Raw genomic sequence first — 15,457 nt, 5'->3', positions numbered from 1 at the left:
TCTGGTGCTGCCAACCCAAAACTGCTCTGTGTTCCTGACATTGTTTCTATCTGAGGATATGTCAAAACAGCAGCAAGTGTGTAAATCTTGGATGTGCTTCATTGTGCAAAATAGTCTTTCTTCCCTCTGCCGTGTCAGGAATAGGAAATCTAATTCTACCTTCATGTTACTTTGTTAAAAGGATTAAAGCCCCTTTCACACATACAGACCATTCATTTCATCAGTTCCGTCACGTTTTTTTGTCATCAGTTTTTTTCAGTCAACAGCAGTTTTTCGTCTGTTTGTCATCCAAACCCGTTTTTTTAAAGGATGAAAAATAGGGCTTTCATCTGTTCAAAAAAACCGATGTTGACGGAAGCTGATGAAAACAGATGTAAATGATGATCATCTGTTGTCATCCATTTTTCCATAGGAATGCATTATGTCCATTTTTCATTCGTCAACAGATGGATAAAAAACGGACGAACGGTCCCGTATGTGTGAAAGGGGCCTAAAACATTTGACTTTGTACAAAATTGTACAAAAGGAATTTTTCTTCAATTCCTGCAATCTAGTACAAAAATAATCTGATGCATTAACCCCCTGCAGGCTCTGGGTGCATTATAACTTGTATGTTACCTAAAAACCGATGGTGACAGCACACAAGTAGGTTTTGTTGGCTGCCTGGTACAGTTTGGGTTAATAGTTGGGGGCATTTGAGTGCGTTTGCTTTTGGAATGTAGAACTGGATCCAATATTTTGGCTCCACAGGAGCTCCCGCCAGATGTTTGGGTTTTTTTTTCTTGTGTAGAGCTCTGTGGTAGGATCTTCTAACAGACAAAATCTCAGCTGCAGCTTTTAACTCTTTCTGTTCCTGAAGAAGCTGGACGTGCCAGGATGGCCTCACACAGGTGTCATGTAGGGCTCATAATAGCTGTTTGTTCCCTGTAAGTGTTCATCAAGAAGGAAAACCGATGAGAAACGGAAACTGACCTAATGTCTGAATTATTTTTTTTGTGTCAAAATAACACCAGCAGACTGCTTTAGAGTTTGGGCCACATTATAAAGAGCCTTCAGACATTTTGAAGTCCTGGGTCTTAAAAGTTTAGGGCCAGTTCACACCATAGAAACGCAGTCCGGACACGCTCAGGATGCTTTTTTGCATGTGCTTTTTGGTGTGATTTTGATGCGTTCCAGTGCTTTTTTTTTTTCCTCCCTCCCTATTTTCTTCAGCTTTAAATAAGAACATTTGTGTTCCAGTGCATTTTTGATGTTCTACTTTTAACGAACTGATTGCACTGGTGTGATCTATGCCATTGTAAACCATATAACCTACTGTTCATGCATTTTTTATGCAGAAAAAAAACGCACTAGACTGCATGTGGTGTGAACCAGCCCTTAAAGTGATTGTAAAGTCTCGTGGTTTCAAAAAAAAAAAAAAAAAAACCTGTTTATACTTGCCTCCTCTGTGCAGTTGAGTGACCTGGATCTTTCTTTTCTCGGGTCCCTCTTCGCTGCTTCTGGCTCCTCCCTTCAGTTGAGTGCCCCCACAGCAAGCTGCTTGCTATGGCGGCAGCTGCATGTGTCCATTCAGACACGGAGCTGCCATTCGGCCCCACCCCCTCTTTCCTGATTGGCTAACTGACTTTGACAGCAGCGTGGGTCAATGGTGCCACTGCTGTCTCAGCCAATCAGTAGGGAGATTCCCTGATGGCCGAGGGACTCATGGACATTGCTGGATAGAGATGGGGCTCAAGTAAGTATTAGGGGTGCTGGAGCTGCTGCTACACACAGAATGTGTGTATAGAATGTCATGCATAGAATGCATTAAAGTGGATTTAAACCCTCATAAATATGCGCGGTCTTCAGCTTTTGATACGGTTTAGAATGTGCACCCCCTGTTTTCACTTCCTTATTCACCTGTGGGAGGGACGTTTGGCTACACACTGTGAGACAGCTAATTGGAGGAAAGGCACACACCCCCTTCACATAGGCAAAGGAAGGAAGAGCTGTGCTGTGAATAGACCAGCTCTGCTAATCTATTTATAGCACCCACCCCGACACAAAATTCAGCATGGTTTTATCTCCGTTGACGGGAGAACTTAGGGATTTGAAGAGAGATAGCTAAACACTACAGATAGATGTGCCCAGGTCAAATTTCTTGCATCAGGTTTACATCCACTTTAACCACTTCCAGCCCAAGGGCGTCATATGACGTCCTTGACTTCGAGTGGAGATATCTAAATGATGCCTGCAGCTGCAGGCATCATTCAGATATCCTCTTTTGCAGCCGGCAATTCCTGGCACCATAAGAACAACCGTAGCAGAAGTTCAGCCACTTGATCGTTCTTACAGGCGGTGAGAGGGGAGGTCCCCCTCCTCTAGCCACCCTCTGGTGCCTCTACCAGCTCACCCATGGGATCGGCGACCCGGAGAAGAAATCCGCCGGCGGCGGAAGTTCACCATGGAGAATACTGAGGACCAAATGGTCCCTGGCATTCTCTGACTCTCGGAGGCCTGGGCGTGACATTATGACGTCACGTCTGGCCCGGCAGTTGTACTCGGCTGGAAAGGCAGAGATAATTTTTTTAATCTCGGTCTTTCCTGCCTAGAGGAGAGATGCGGGGGTCTTATAGACCCCACATCTCTTCATAAAGAGGACCTGTCATGCCCTATTCTTATTACAGGGAATGTAATAGTAATAAAAGTGATAAAAAAAATCAACGGGAAAGTGTAAAAAGTATAAAAATAAACAATAAAAAAATATTTAAAGCGTCCCCATCCCCATGTGGGGAAGCAAACGCATAGCGCGCCCACATATGTACATGGCGTTCAAACCACACATTTCTAGCTCGAGACCTTCTTTATAACTCTAAACTGGGTAACCTGTAAACCTTCTTAAAGCGGAGTTCTGGCCTCAAATACCTTTAACTAAAAATACCCCTATAATAGTAATCTGTTGCCCTTTACAGAACCGCTATTCTCATACTTGCAAGGTGTACAGTATTGGATTTTAGTCAAAATCTTATTTTCAAAAATGCTGTCTGAGCGTGGCCATCTTAGACATGGGCATCTGAAGCCACAGTGTTATCTGCTGTGTCCTTCTTCGTCCTTCTTCCTGATTCCAGGGAGTGTTCTGGGAGTTATTCCTGATTCCAGCCTCCTGATGACAAACAGCTCCCAAGATGCAATGCAAAGGCGGAAGTGATGTCGGTGGCCATGGCCACAGAGGGGGGAGAAGGAGGAAGTACAATCAAAAATTCCCTGAAAATAAGGTAAGGGACCCCTGAAAAAATTTGAAAATGCCCAATTGTTGATCAGCACTTCAGGAATCACTAAAGTGGCAAAATAGGCCGGAACTCCGCCTTAAAGCGTCGCCTATGGAGATTTTTAAGTATCGAAGTTTGGCACCATTCCACAAATGTGCGCAATTTTAAAGCGTGACGTGTTCAGTATCTTTTTACTCGGCGTAACATCATCTTTCTTCTACAAAAAAAGGGCTAACTTTTTTTAACGTGTTTGAAAAATTGCTGCGCAAATAACGCGTGACATTAAAAGTTGAAACGACCGCCATTTTATTCCCTAGGGTCTCTGTTAAAGAAAAAAAAAGTATATAATGTTTGGGGGTTCTGAGTAATTCTCTAGCAAAAAAAAATGATGGATTTTTACAACCTCCTTTTTAATATAGGTTTTTCATTTTTGTGCTCAAGCCTCAGATACTGACAGATCAAATATATTGACACCATCCTTTACCTCTCTTGGACAGTAAATGCGTTTTCGGTCAGCTTTTGTCAAAGGTCCTAGGTGAAAACTGCATCTAATCTGATGCAGTCATTTTGTCCATCTGCCTTGTTGGATTTATTTTTTTCAACCTGCAGCAGGGAACTAAAGATATAGCGGTGTGTGTTGCCAGCTCAAGGGTACATTTGCACAGGCGGTTTGCTATGGTGCAAATCCCAGCATCAGGAATCTGATTATCTGCTGCTGGGTTTGACTGCTTTGAACCATTAGCTATTACCGGTGGTGATCTAGGCTTCACACTGCGTGCATACTGTACAGCTGTGACTACCTTTGCAAACAGCCACAATTAGCTATGGCCTCTGAAAGCTGTACAACCCAGCAGCAGGAATGGATTCCTGCCACTGGGATTTGCACTGTAGCAAAAGGCCAATGTGAGTATATAACCCAACAGTGACCACTTTAGGCTTCATGTACACATGGGCTATTTTGACCGCCAACCGCAGGAAAATGCAAAACGTAGCAAAATCGCACCTTGGCGGTCAAAATGTTCCTATCCTGAACATAACTTTTCTGTGTTCAGGAAAGGGAGGTTGAACCTCCCCTAACTGCAACAGCTCCTAAACGATCCTAAAAGCCTATGTGTACATTGACACGTAGACTTTTATGGAGTTGAGTTTAGGAGCTTTGGCCAAAAAAAAAAAAAAAAAAGCCAAAAATGTCTAAACTCAAGTTTAGGAGCTATAGTGTACATGAAGCCTAACTCCTGAGTTCCCAGACTTTCCCGACCGGGAGGTAGCAGCATAAGTGCGGTCAGGGTCATAGATGGGGTATTGCTGTCAGTGAAAAAAGAGATAGAAGAAGTTGTAGTAGATAACATAGCCCACCAGCATGATATATTAGAATTACCAGGGCTAATCATAGTGGAGCTGATCTCAAAGTGAAGATTTGCTGTGTTATAAGGAACACTTAGAAATAATAATTATGCTTATGTAGTAACTTAGACTTGCCAGTAGCGATTTACAAGGGGGCTTGAAATGTCCTATGGGAGTATTGCTTTGCATCTCTGTGACTGAGCAATGTATACCCCCAAAATGGTAGGAATTCTATTTTCTCTAAAATTGTAGTGGTCTTTTATCCCATATTATATATCCGTAATGCAGAAAAAAATTCAGGTCTAGAGTTTTGATATCCTAGAAACCATTTAAAGCCCCCCCCATCCCAAAGTTAAATCATCTGCAGATGGGATTTAAAAAATAAAACCGTTACAAGAGAAAAAGAAAATACCCTGGCTCCTGACACTTCCAGGAGGCGTGGGTTAACTTGAAATTTCACAAGATACAGCCCTACATAGGCTTGAGTGCATTCTCCTGAGATTCCGAGCATCTGGCTATCCAACCTGCACTACCTAGAAGCATTGGAAGCTGGGCTCAAGGGTTTTTTTTTGTTTTTTTTTTGTTTTTAAATTTTAAGCAACAACTTTTAAGAGCCGGTTCACACTGAGGCGACACAACTCCTTACTACTTCGGGGGCGACTTGTGCATTACCATGCACCATGACTTCGGAGCGACTTGCAGGGACTTCACATAATGGAAGTCTATGCAAGTCACTACGAGGTCGCCCCGAAGTAGTACAGGACCCTTTTTCTAAATCGGAACGACTTGTGTCGCTCCTATTAGAAGGGGTCCTGTAGCGGTCAATGGACCGCGAGGGAGCGCGACGTGTCAGGCTGACAAGTCACGCTAGTGTGAACCGACTCTTGGCCTTCGTTCACATTAGGTCGCTCTGACTTAGGCGACCTGTGAAGTTGCGTGCAGCGCGACTTCGGCGCGACTTGCACGGACTTCATAACATTAATGTCTATGCAAGTCGCCTCCAGGTCACCCCGAAGTAGTACAGGACCCTTTTTCTAAGTCGGAGCGACTTGTGTCGCTCCTATTAGAACGGCTCCTGTACTACACAGTGGGAGCGTGTGGACCACTACTTGTCAGGCTGACAATATTAAAATGGGGGTTGTAGTGCGCTTCAAGGTGAAAATAAAAAACTTAGTTAAAATGCTTGTGTGTGATATAAAATAAATATTAACCACTTGCCTACTAGGCCTATTTTTGACATTTGGTGTTTACAAGCTAAAATCAGTTGATTTTGCTAGAAAACTTAGAACCCCCAAACATTATATATATTTTTTTAGCAGAGACCCTAGAGAATAAAATGGAGATTATTGCAATATTTTTTATAACACCGTATTTGCGCAGCGGTCTTCCAAACGCAATTTTTTTTCGGAAAAAATTCACTTTTTTGAATTAAAAAATAAGAATCCAGTAAAGTTAGCCCATTTTTTTCCATAATATGAAAGATAATGTTACGCCGAATAAATAGATACCCAACAGGTCATGCTTCAAAACTGTGCACGCTCACGGAATGGCGACAAACTTTGGTACTTAAAAATCCCCATAGGCGACACTTTAAAAATTTCTACAGGTTGCCATCTTAGAGTTAGAGGAGGTCTAGGGCTCAAATGATTGCTCTTGCTCTATCGATTGCGGTGTGGTTTGAACACCGTTTACATATGTGGGCAGGGTTTCCGTATGCGTTCGCTTCTGCGCGCGAGCTAACGGGGACAGGGCGCTTTTATTTTATTATTTTTTTTACTATTTATTTTTTTTATTTTTTATTTTTACAGTTTTTAAAAAAAAAAAAAAAAAAAAGATCATTTTTATTTCTATTACAAGGAATGTAAACATTCCTTGTAATAGAAATAGGCACGACAGGACCTCTATGGGAGCTCTGTACCAGGTGAGAATTTAGCACACCTAGAAGTGGCACAAGGTGGAGGAAAAAGTTACATCACTTACTCACAATATAGTTGTTATATATCAAGAAACTCGAAATAGTGATTTTGATTGAAGATTGGTCATAAGCACTGTTTGGACTGGACTTTCTAGGATTGTGGATTTGCGTATTTGCGCATATTTGATATATTGGTTTATGAATTGTCTAGTCATATTTTATTTATATATTTATACTTTCACAAGGAATATCACCATAAGCACTGAGCACTTTATAATAGCACCTATAAGGAATACGTTTTTGTTACACAATCGTTCAGATGTAGGATATGGTCATTTGTTCATCTATATTCTTTTTGATACATGGTTTATGATTTATCTAGCAGATTTTATATTTTAAATTATATTGTGATCTACACCTACAAGCACAGAGCACTTTGGAAAAAGCACTGAATTATACAAAAAGGATACATAACACATATCTTTTAATATTATTTATTTTATATCACACACAAGCATTTTAAATACGTTTTTTTATTTTCACCTTGAAGCGCACTACAGCCCCCATTTTAATATTCAAACAGTTTTTTATAGTATCAGTATTCGTGGTGCAGCATTAAGGTAACAAGCAGTATCCAAGATGGCGCAGGAACCACACCCTATATATATTGTCAGGCTGACAAGTCGCATTAATGTGAATGGACACTTAGATTTTTAATTGCTTTTGCAGTCGATTGGACTTTGGGGGTCTTTAAATAGGGCAGACCTGCTGTCTGAGCGGTACATGTCAAAGCGGTACATTGTTTTGCATGGAAATCTGTTGTTTTATATTGTAGGCCTGTAATTATTATGAATAAAACAGTAAAAGTGAATAAAGATTATTAATAAAAATAAAATGAATAAAACCGTGAAAGTGCAGGCAGGGCACTGGACAAAGCACTAGGGACAAAACTGAGGTGAAATGGTTTGATACATTGTAATCTGTTAGGATTACATTACTGTATCATGTCATATTTTGTGTACTTTTTCTTTCCCGCCTGGTTCCACTCCCCTTCCTCGTGGCGCTCCAACATGGCGGCTATGCATTCCTATAGCTTTCCTAATGTGACAGAACATGAAGCCGCTGCAGACCTCTTCTTACACCCACGCAAGTCTTGAATTGTAGATTTATTTTGCCAGTAAACTGACCTCATAGGCTGAATAACATATTACATTTCTATTATTGTAATGTAGTAAATATAGTGAGAAACCTGCAGATAGAAGGTGGTGATGGCCATCTTGGTACACCCCGCACTGCTCAGCGACAGACTGATTATATAGTGAAATAGACTATTTCACTCGGTCACGGTGAAATAGTCTCACTATATAAGGTGAGTTTACTGCTAAATTCAGTCTGATATGTAAGAGTTGCTTGGGTGTAAGAACTTGTCTGCTGCTGCTCTGTGTTCTGTCACATTAGGAAAGCTATTGGAATGCATGGTGCCCATGTTGAAGGCATGGTGTATGCGCAGTAAGTTTTACTCGTCCAATCGCTACTTCCAGGTGTAGAATCTGATAGGTAGCCGTATTCTGATAGAGCATCAGCCGGAGGACATCGGGGGATCCTAGGGAAGGTAAGTTTTACTACAGGGTAATCCCAAGTGTGGCTCGGGGTTACTGCTTTTGGTTCTGAAAATGAACCCCAAGCCACACTCGGGATTACCGCCAGGGAGGTTTTGTGATATTCGTTTCATACGTTTTTCTTTTCCAACTACAAAATTGTACCTAATTGAGTCTAAGTGCCGGTTCACATTTCTGCGATGCGGGAACACTGCGAATATACAGCGTGTTCCCGCATCGCATCCGCACCCCTGGCAGTTCACACTGCCATATGCGATACGCTGGGGGTGTCAAAGTAACGACACCCCCAGATCAGATCGCATATCGCAGTGCGATCTGAAAGTTTGCTCAATCGGATCGCACTAGTGTGAACCACAAACTGTACGGCTGAATTTGCACCGCACAGAGATGGCATGTGATTTTAGGAGCAGTGCGCTCCGAATTACATGCAATCTCTGTGATCGCACAAATGTGAACCGGCACTAATACCAATAAAGGGCAAACGGGATAAAGAAATTCTGTTTATAATCTGCAACAGAAGAATATCAGCTAGAGTGAAATAATCCAATTGGCAATGGCCAACGCAGACACCTTTTCACCAATTCTGTGTATACATAAGTAAGGAGGATATGGGCGCTTCTGTGAGACAATAGCTTGGTCTGGGTAGGTGGTTGTTGTCTGCACACATTGGGGCAGCACTTCTCCTGGGGAGGAGAAGCCGCTCTGGAGAAATGGAAGTAAAACACAAGGTGCCTCTAAGTGCATCATTGGCAATTTATTGTGACACACAAGGGTTAAAAACACTTACAGAAGTATCCATTATGGTAAGGCATATTACATAGGACTGGCTATGTGGATGTCTCCTCCACACATTCCCATAGGACAGTGCTGAGCTTATAGAATTGGCTATGTAATATGCCTTACCATAATGGATACTTCTGTAAGTGTTTTTAACCCTTGTGTGTCACAATAAATTGTCAATGCTGCACTTAGAGGCACCTTGTGATTTTCTAATGTTTATACATAAGGCCTATTGTCCTTCTTCTGTTTTTTTAATTGGCTGCTTTCTTATTTTTATTAGTTCAGTCCAAGGATGGTTGCCTATGCTATGCCGGTGATGGGTCATGTTTAATCAGCCTTCTCCCATCTCTAGTCACCGCTCTCAACAGACATTGCTGCCACTCTTCTCCTGCCAGCAGGAGAAACCAGAGGAATTTAAATTGTCATTACTGTGCCGCTTGCCAACTCTGGCCACCATAGAATGAAAGGGGTCAGTTTGCACATTTTCCCCACAGCTGAAGTGTTGTCTAGGTTGGCAGGGCTAAAACATATCCCTTTTTGTCAACTTATTTTCTTGTCTGTCTTTGCCCTGTGGAAAGATCCCCTGAACAGATGAAGCTTTGTGACACGTTTCTCACATCCCTAGTGTTGCTGCTGCTGCTTCTTGTTAGTGTTGGACTTTCATGGCTCATTAAATGGCGTTTTTTCCATGCTAACATGTCTATTTATATGTGCACTGTGATGTATGAGGTGCCTGGATTTCCCACATCTACTGCATATGAAGTGTCAATTACAACACTGACATCTAGCATACAATCACAACACTGACATCTAGTTTAAATTAAGAATCTCTTCCCAGCATGTTACAAACTGCACAAATAGCTTACTACCCAAATACAGATTTATATAATATGGAATATTGCTCATCTTGTATAAGGGATGCAATCCATTGTTTGACTGGACACACATCCGCTGCTTATATGAAGCACACTGGACTGGTTATGCACCCGTGGTTGGAATGTCACCAGTTGTGTACTATCTGCTGCCCCAGTATTGGTTATATAGAGCTGGCGGTGCATGCACACAGCGTAGTGGCACACCCTGAAATGAGGAAGGGTTGAGTATAACAAAAGAGCCCAAAAGATTCCCAGTATCTGAGGATTTGCATAAATTGCAATCTGGTTTGTTTAGGGTGAGAGAGGACTTTGCCACGCACTGATTTTATTTTTTTCTCCAGAGGTTTTTTCCCCAGAGGATTTGAGATCTGTGACTTTAAATCTGAAATCCAAGCTAAAGAATCATTGGCTAAATACAAGAGTACAAGTAGCCATACGTGTTGTAGCTAACCTATAGCTGGCCATAAAGGGTCGTTTTTTTTGGGGGGGGGGGGGTTTCCTCCCTAATCCCACAAACAGATTTCTCCATACAAATTTCAGTCTGTCTATGGCCAGCTTAAATCTTTGTCCTTTAAAAGAGCTGCTTGTACTTCTGCTCAGCCACTCTGTCCCATAATAGATTCTCCCTTCTAACCATTGATCATTTTCTTACCAAGACCAAATCATTTTTTTTACATTTCCATTTACTTTACTGATGATCTCTGTTTTTAGGATAGATTATTGGCATCCCAATCCTATACTGTATAGGTTAATTTGTCATCTTTCATTGTTTCAGGTGACCTATCTGGGAAAGGTATCTGCTACGGGAGTTCAGTTTTCATCTGGATGCACAGAACAACCAGTGATTGAATTGTGGAAAAAGCACACTTTGACCAGAGATGATGTGTTCCCCTCCAACACCATCCTCGAAATCCGTCCTTTCCAAGTGCGACTTCATCACCAAGACATCAAGGGTGAGGCTACTGTTCATATGGACACATTCCAAGTGGCCAGAATTGCTTACTGCACAGCAGATCACAACGTCAGCCCCAACATCTTTGCCTGGGTTTACCGAGAGATCAATGATGACCTGACCTACCAAATGGATTGCCATGCTGTGGAGTGTGAAAGCAAATTAGAGGCCAAAAAGCTGGCTCATGCCATGATGGTGGCTTTTAAAAAAACCTTCAACAGTATGAAGAGTGACGGACGAATCCACAAGGACAACTCCTCTGAAGAGACGGCTCAGGGATTTGATTCGGATGACGGCTGAATGCCCTTGGTCCTGTTCCCGGGTTAGGCATCTACAGTCTGAAGCAGCAGCTGGTGAGAGGTCTGTATTGGGAATGGGACCACGGAACATTAGCTGGACCGCTTTCTGCAGAGAACTGCAGCATCTACAGAGCTGCATTTATATGAAGTGTCTGTTACAATGCTGCTTTCCCAAAAATGTGACAACACTTTTTTCCTTAACCCCTCTGATTGGATCCTGATGGTTATAAATATTGTTATGAACGAACGATGGTGCCAGTTGCCTTGAAAATGCATTGATCCATTCCACGAAGAGGGGGTTGCGGTTTTCAATGGAAGGGAAATGCTGGATGAATTGAACCAAGGCCCATTTTTAAGAGTAAAAGAAGAAATTTTCCTTTTAAGCATTTCAGATGCATATTTTTATTCACACAGCATATGAATTGTATATTTTTATTTTACCATGGTATTATATTATTAAAATCATAACATGCAACCACTTATCTACCTTCTCATAATAGTGTAGCCCTAGTATGAATTCTGCAGGTTCAGTATAAGTTGGGGTGTTACTGATTTCATATTAAAGAATAATAATGCTTTTAGTTTACTGTCCAGTCTCGGGCAGCTTTTCCTAGTTTAGATTTCCTTGTTCATAATATCCAAAGGCGTTCATCCCATGTAATCAGCACTTTACAGATGCAATCTCTGTTTGGTACACAGAGGAACCTGTATAAAGAAGTAGTGATTGTAAGTGGAGCTCATTTCTAGTAGCAGCTACCAGTACAAAGGACAGGTATGTGACAGACTAAGACACTCACTTTACACCTAATTTGCAGGTGGGTTTGTGCCCCATCTCATCAGGATTTTGCTTGGGTTTGGAAATGACAGAAAAAAGTACATGATTATGATGTAACTGCTTTCATTCTACTCTGAATTTTTGAGAACTTCGACTTGTGTGTCATTTTTATTTTAGCATTTACAGTTGTGTGCAAGTGTTTAAATATCTTTTGTACAATAACATGTTTTGTTGATTTTTATAAATAGGGAAAAAATAAGCTAAATTTGAATTGGAAAAGGTTAACACAATCTTTGCAGGAAACAAACCTATACATACTTTTGCTAATTTGAATGCACAATTTTTATGTCTTGGAAATAAAATGTGGCATGTACAAAACGCTGGGCACCCTGACATACAGTACTTATTTGCAGTCCTTTGGCAAAGGTTAGACTCCAAGGGGGTTATTTACTAAAACTGCAAAATCTGGTGCAGCTTTGCATTGAAACCAATCAGCTTCCAGGTATTGTTGCCAAAGCTTAATTCTACAAGTTGAAGGTAGAAGCTGATTGGCTACCATGAACCGCCACACCAGATTGTGTGTGCTCCAGTTGTAGTAAACCCCTCCCAAATGTATGGTAATGCTTTTTAATTTTTATTTTTTTCCCAAACAAACAAGCCAAGCGCTCCAAAGGGGATGACCTGTGTGCTGCTCTCCTCAGGCAGGGAACTCCAGTATGGGTACATGAAAGAAAAGAAAAAGGAGGCGCAAACACCTAGTGCATTACCCGTGGTCACCATATAAAATATTTAAATAAAATGCCAAATGCATACTCTCAGACACGAATAATGATAAAAATCGCATAACAATTTGGCATTTTATTAAAATATTTTATATGGTGACCACGGGTAATGCACTAGGTGTTTGCGCCTCCTTTTTTTTTTCACTCCATTTCTGGTTTAGAAATACTCTGGATGCCATCTTGCATGCATTGTAAGTTTTAGATTAAGACCCCGTTCACACTGGGGCGACTTGGTCGCCTGACAAGTCGCCGTGGGTTGCCTGCCATAGAGTAGCACAGGACCCGTTCTAATAGGAGCGACACAAGTCGCTCCGACTTAGAAAAAGGGTCCTGTACTACTTTGGAGCGACCTGCATTGACTTCAATGATATGAAGTCCGTGCACGCCGCTCCGAAGTTCGCGGTGCAAGCTGTGCACCGTGACTTCACAGGTCGCCCCGGGAAGTCGGGTCGCCTGTATGTGAACCGGCTCTTACCCACAAATGTTTAAATCCTGTCTGGGTCTAGGGATGATGGAAGGCTATAGAAGTGTTACTTAACCCACAACCATAAAATCAGTGTGTATGTGCAGTAAAGCATGCTTGTTATACTCACTGTGGAACCTAAGGACTTAATCTTCTGTATTGTGTAAAAAGGCTGTTTGATCCTGTCTTCTCTGATCCTCCCCTACTTTTACTGTCCTCAAACCATCTCCTAATAGAACAGAGCATTGGAGGCACTCTGCACATGTGCATGTTGTCGTATATTGCTAGTGGTAGGTTGCATGTAATCAGCACAGTGCCAATCAGCATTGTCCAGACAGAGGGTCAGGGGTCCTGCAGCCTCATAGGACAGTCAGAGGAGAATGAAATGCCCCCTGCAAGCTTTAACCAGACACTAATAGAAGTCACAAGACTTCTGTAACTGCTGATTAGAAGAGGTATTTAGCAGTTTATATTTACTAAAATAATTACATTTCTATGTTTTGTACTGTGGGAGACCAGGTATAGTGAATGCAGGGTCCTGGATTTAGTAACGCGTTCACTTTAAACTGGGCTCTAGGCAAACCAATTTAAAAACAAACGAATGCAGTTTTCATTTAAAATCATTTAATGTTTTTTTTAAAAATAACTAATTTGCATAGGTACCTAAATCCTGATTTTCTCCTACTGCAATCCCCTGTAATGTAGCACCTAATCTGGGAGGTCCTTTCCAAAGTGCCATCAGTGTAAACATACTACCAGGAGAGGAATGAACTCATCAGTGTACTGTTGTGGCTTGATGTCCTGCCACAAACTGAAGTGGGTCCTGGAACATTGCTAGTCTGCATGGTGGTCCAGAACTTGTGCTCTTTGAAAAAAGTGTCTGAATCACAAGACTGGCAAACACAAGTCCTTTGCACGTAAACAATTTTCATATTTGTGTCTGTTACACATTAGCACAGTAATGAGCGTTCAGATTTATCTTTCAGTGTCTGGATTTTTTTTCATGATGGATTTTGAAGTAGGTTTTTAATCAGTGTATTCCACTACTTCCCTCCCCTGCTCTTTTTTTCCAGATCCACCCTCAATCCTTGGTTCTTTTCTTCCAATGATTGCCCTTTTTGTTTCTCCTTGAAGGTCTCTAGGGATTATCTGTGTAAAGGACAGCAGGAGGTGATAAGTTAATTACTCTTACATCTGTGTATCTCCCAGATACAGATCTCCAAAAACTGCAGAGAGCACAGCGGTACCATTAGCTCAATGCTTCCTGGCCCTGCTATTTTATGAATGGATTTAGTCTCTGCAAATGGCATTCCATACTTCTGCTGCACCATAAGTCAATTCATAAATAACCAGGGACAGGAAGTAGAGAGTTCATGGACCAGAAGCTATATCTGGGAAAGGACAGCAAAGAGGTAAGTGTAAACAGTACATTTCACTGGCCTTTGGTGAAGGCTTTGCTTCTGCTTCCCCTCTCCCGGCTTCTTGGCTCACCTTATTCTTTCATGTACTTGGGACTACTGAAGGGGAGATTTTGGACAAAATATGGTAAATGGGTAAAGTGGAGTTCCCTCTACACTGGATGACCTAGAAGGCTTGTGGTCTGAGCATTTCCTGCTCCACAAATGTGAAATTCTGGCAGCAGCTACAAATTAAGATGTCCATTCTAGATCTGCAAGGACTGGAAGCATCCCGGTGTCTCCATAAAGAGCAGCTTTCACAGTTTACTGCTTATAAGACCCCTTGTTGTGGTAATAAAATTATGTAAAAAAAAACCAAACTGCAGTGCTTTTTACACCAACACTTTTGCGTTTTAGGGCACCACATGCGTTCCAGTGTTTTTTTTTGTTTTTTTTTTTTCTCCAAAACGCATAGAAAATGTTACGTGGTTTTCAATGGCAAAAATGTAGAACATGCAGAGTTTTTCCTACACAGAACTGTACTGGTTTGCAGTAGCACACACTGAACCCCAAAAAGAAGAAAAATCTGAAATGCACCCAGAAACCCATCAAAAACACACATGCAGAAACGCATCTGGAATAGATCTGGAGGACGTTTTTGTGGTGTGAACTAGCACTAAAAAAAAAGTACAGGTGCATTAAAATGTCCATTTTTGTGGTACATTAGCAGTCTTGGTGCACCACACGGTAATGCATGAAATGATGCACATTCTTATTCAAAATAAAGCCTACACATTGGAGCCACAATCTCCATTTATACTTTACCCGCTTCAGTTCTGGAAGGTTTACCCCCTTATGACCAGACCATTTTTTTGCGATACAGCACTGCTTTACTCTAATTGACAATTGCAGGGTCATGCGACTCTACCCAAATATAATTTGTCCTTTTTTTTTTTTTCCACAAATAGAGCTTTCTTGTGATGCTACTTGATCACCTCTGCAATTTTT

At 41.5% G+C, this 15,457-nt stretch overlaps 1 protein-coding gene across 1 annotated transcript in view; it reads left to right on the top strand.

Annotated features, from left to right (window-relative positions):
- Nucleotides 1–11,596, top strand: part of PID1 (phosphotyrosine interaction domain containing 1) — a 130,756-nt gene extending 119,160 nt beyond the window's left edge. Inside the window, exon 3 of the mRNA XM_082249328.1 lies at nt 10,557–11,596. Coding sequence (XP_082105454.1) covers nt 10,557–11,033 — 477 coding nt within the window. The 3' untranslated portion in view covers nt 11,034–11,596. The remainder of the gene's footprint in view (nt 1–10,556) is intronic.
- The last annotated feature ends 3,861 nt before the right edge of the window (nt 11,597–15,457 follow it).

This window comes from Pelophylax lessonae (genome assembly GCF_965119305.1).
Source record: "Pelophylax lessonae genome assembly, chromosome: 3".
In the NCBI taxonomy this organism is placed as follows: Eukaryota; Metazoa; Chordata; class Amphibia; order Anura; family Ranidae; genus Pelophylax; species Pelophylax lessonae.
The sequence above is the reverse complement of the archived record's forward strand: the minus strand, read 5'-3'. Positions and strand labels throughout refer to the sequence as shown.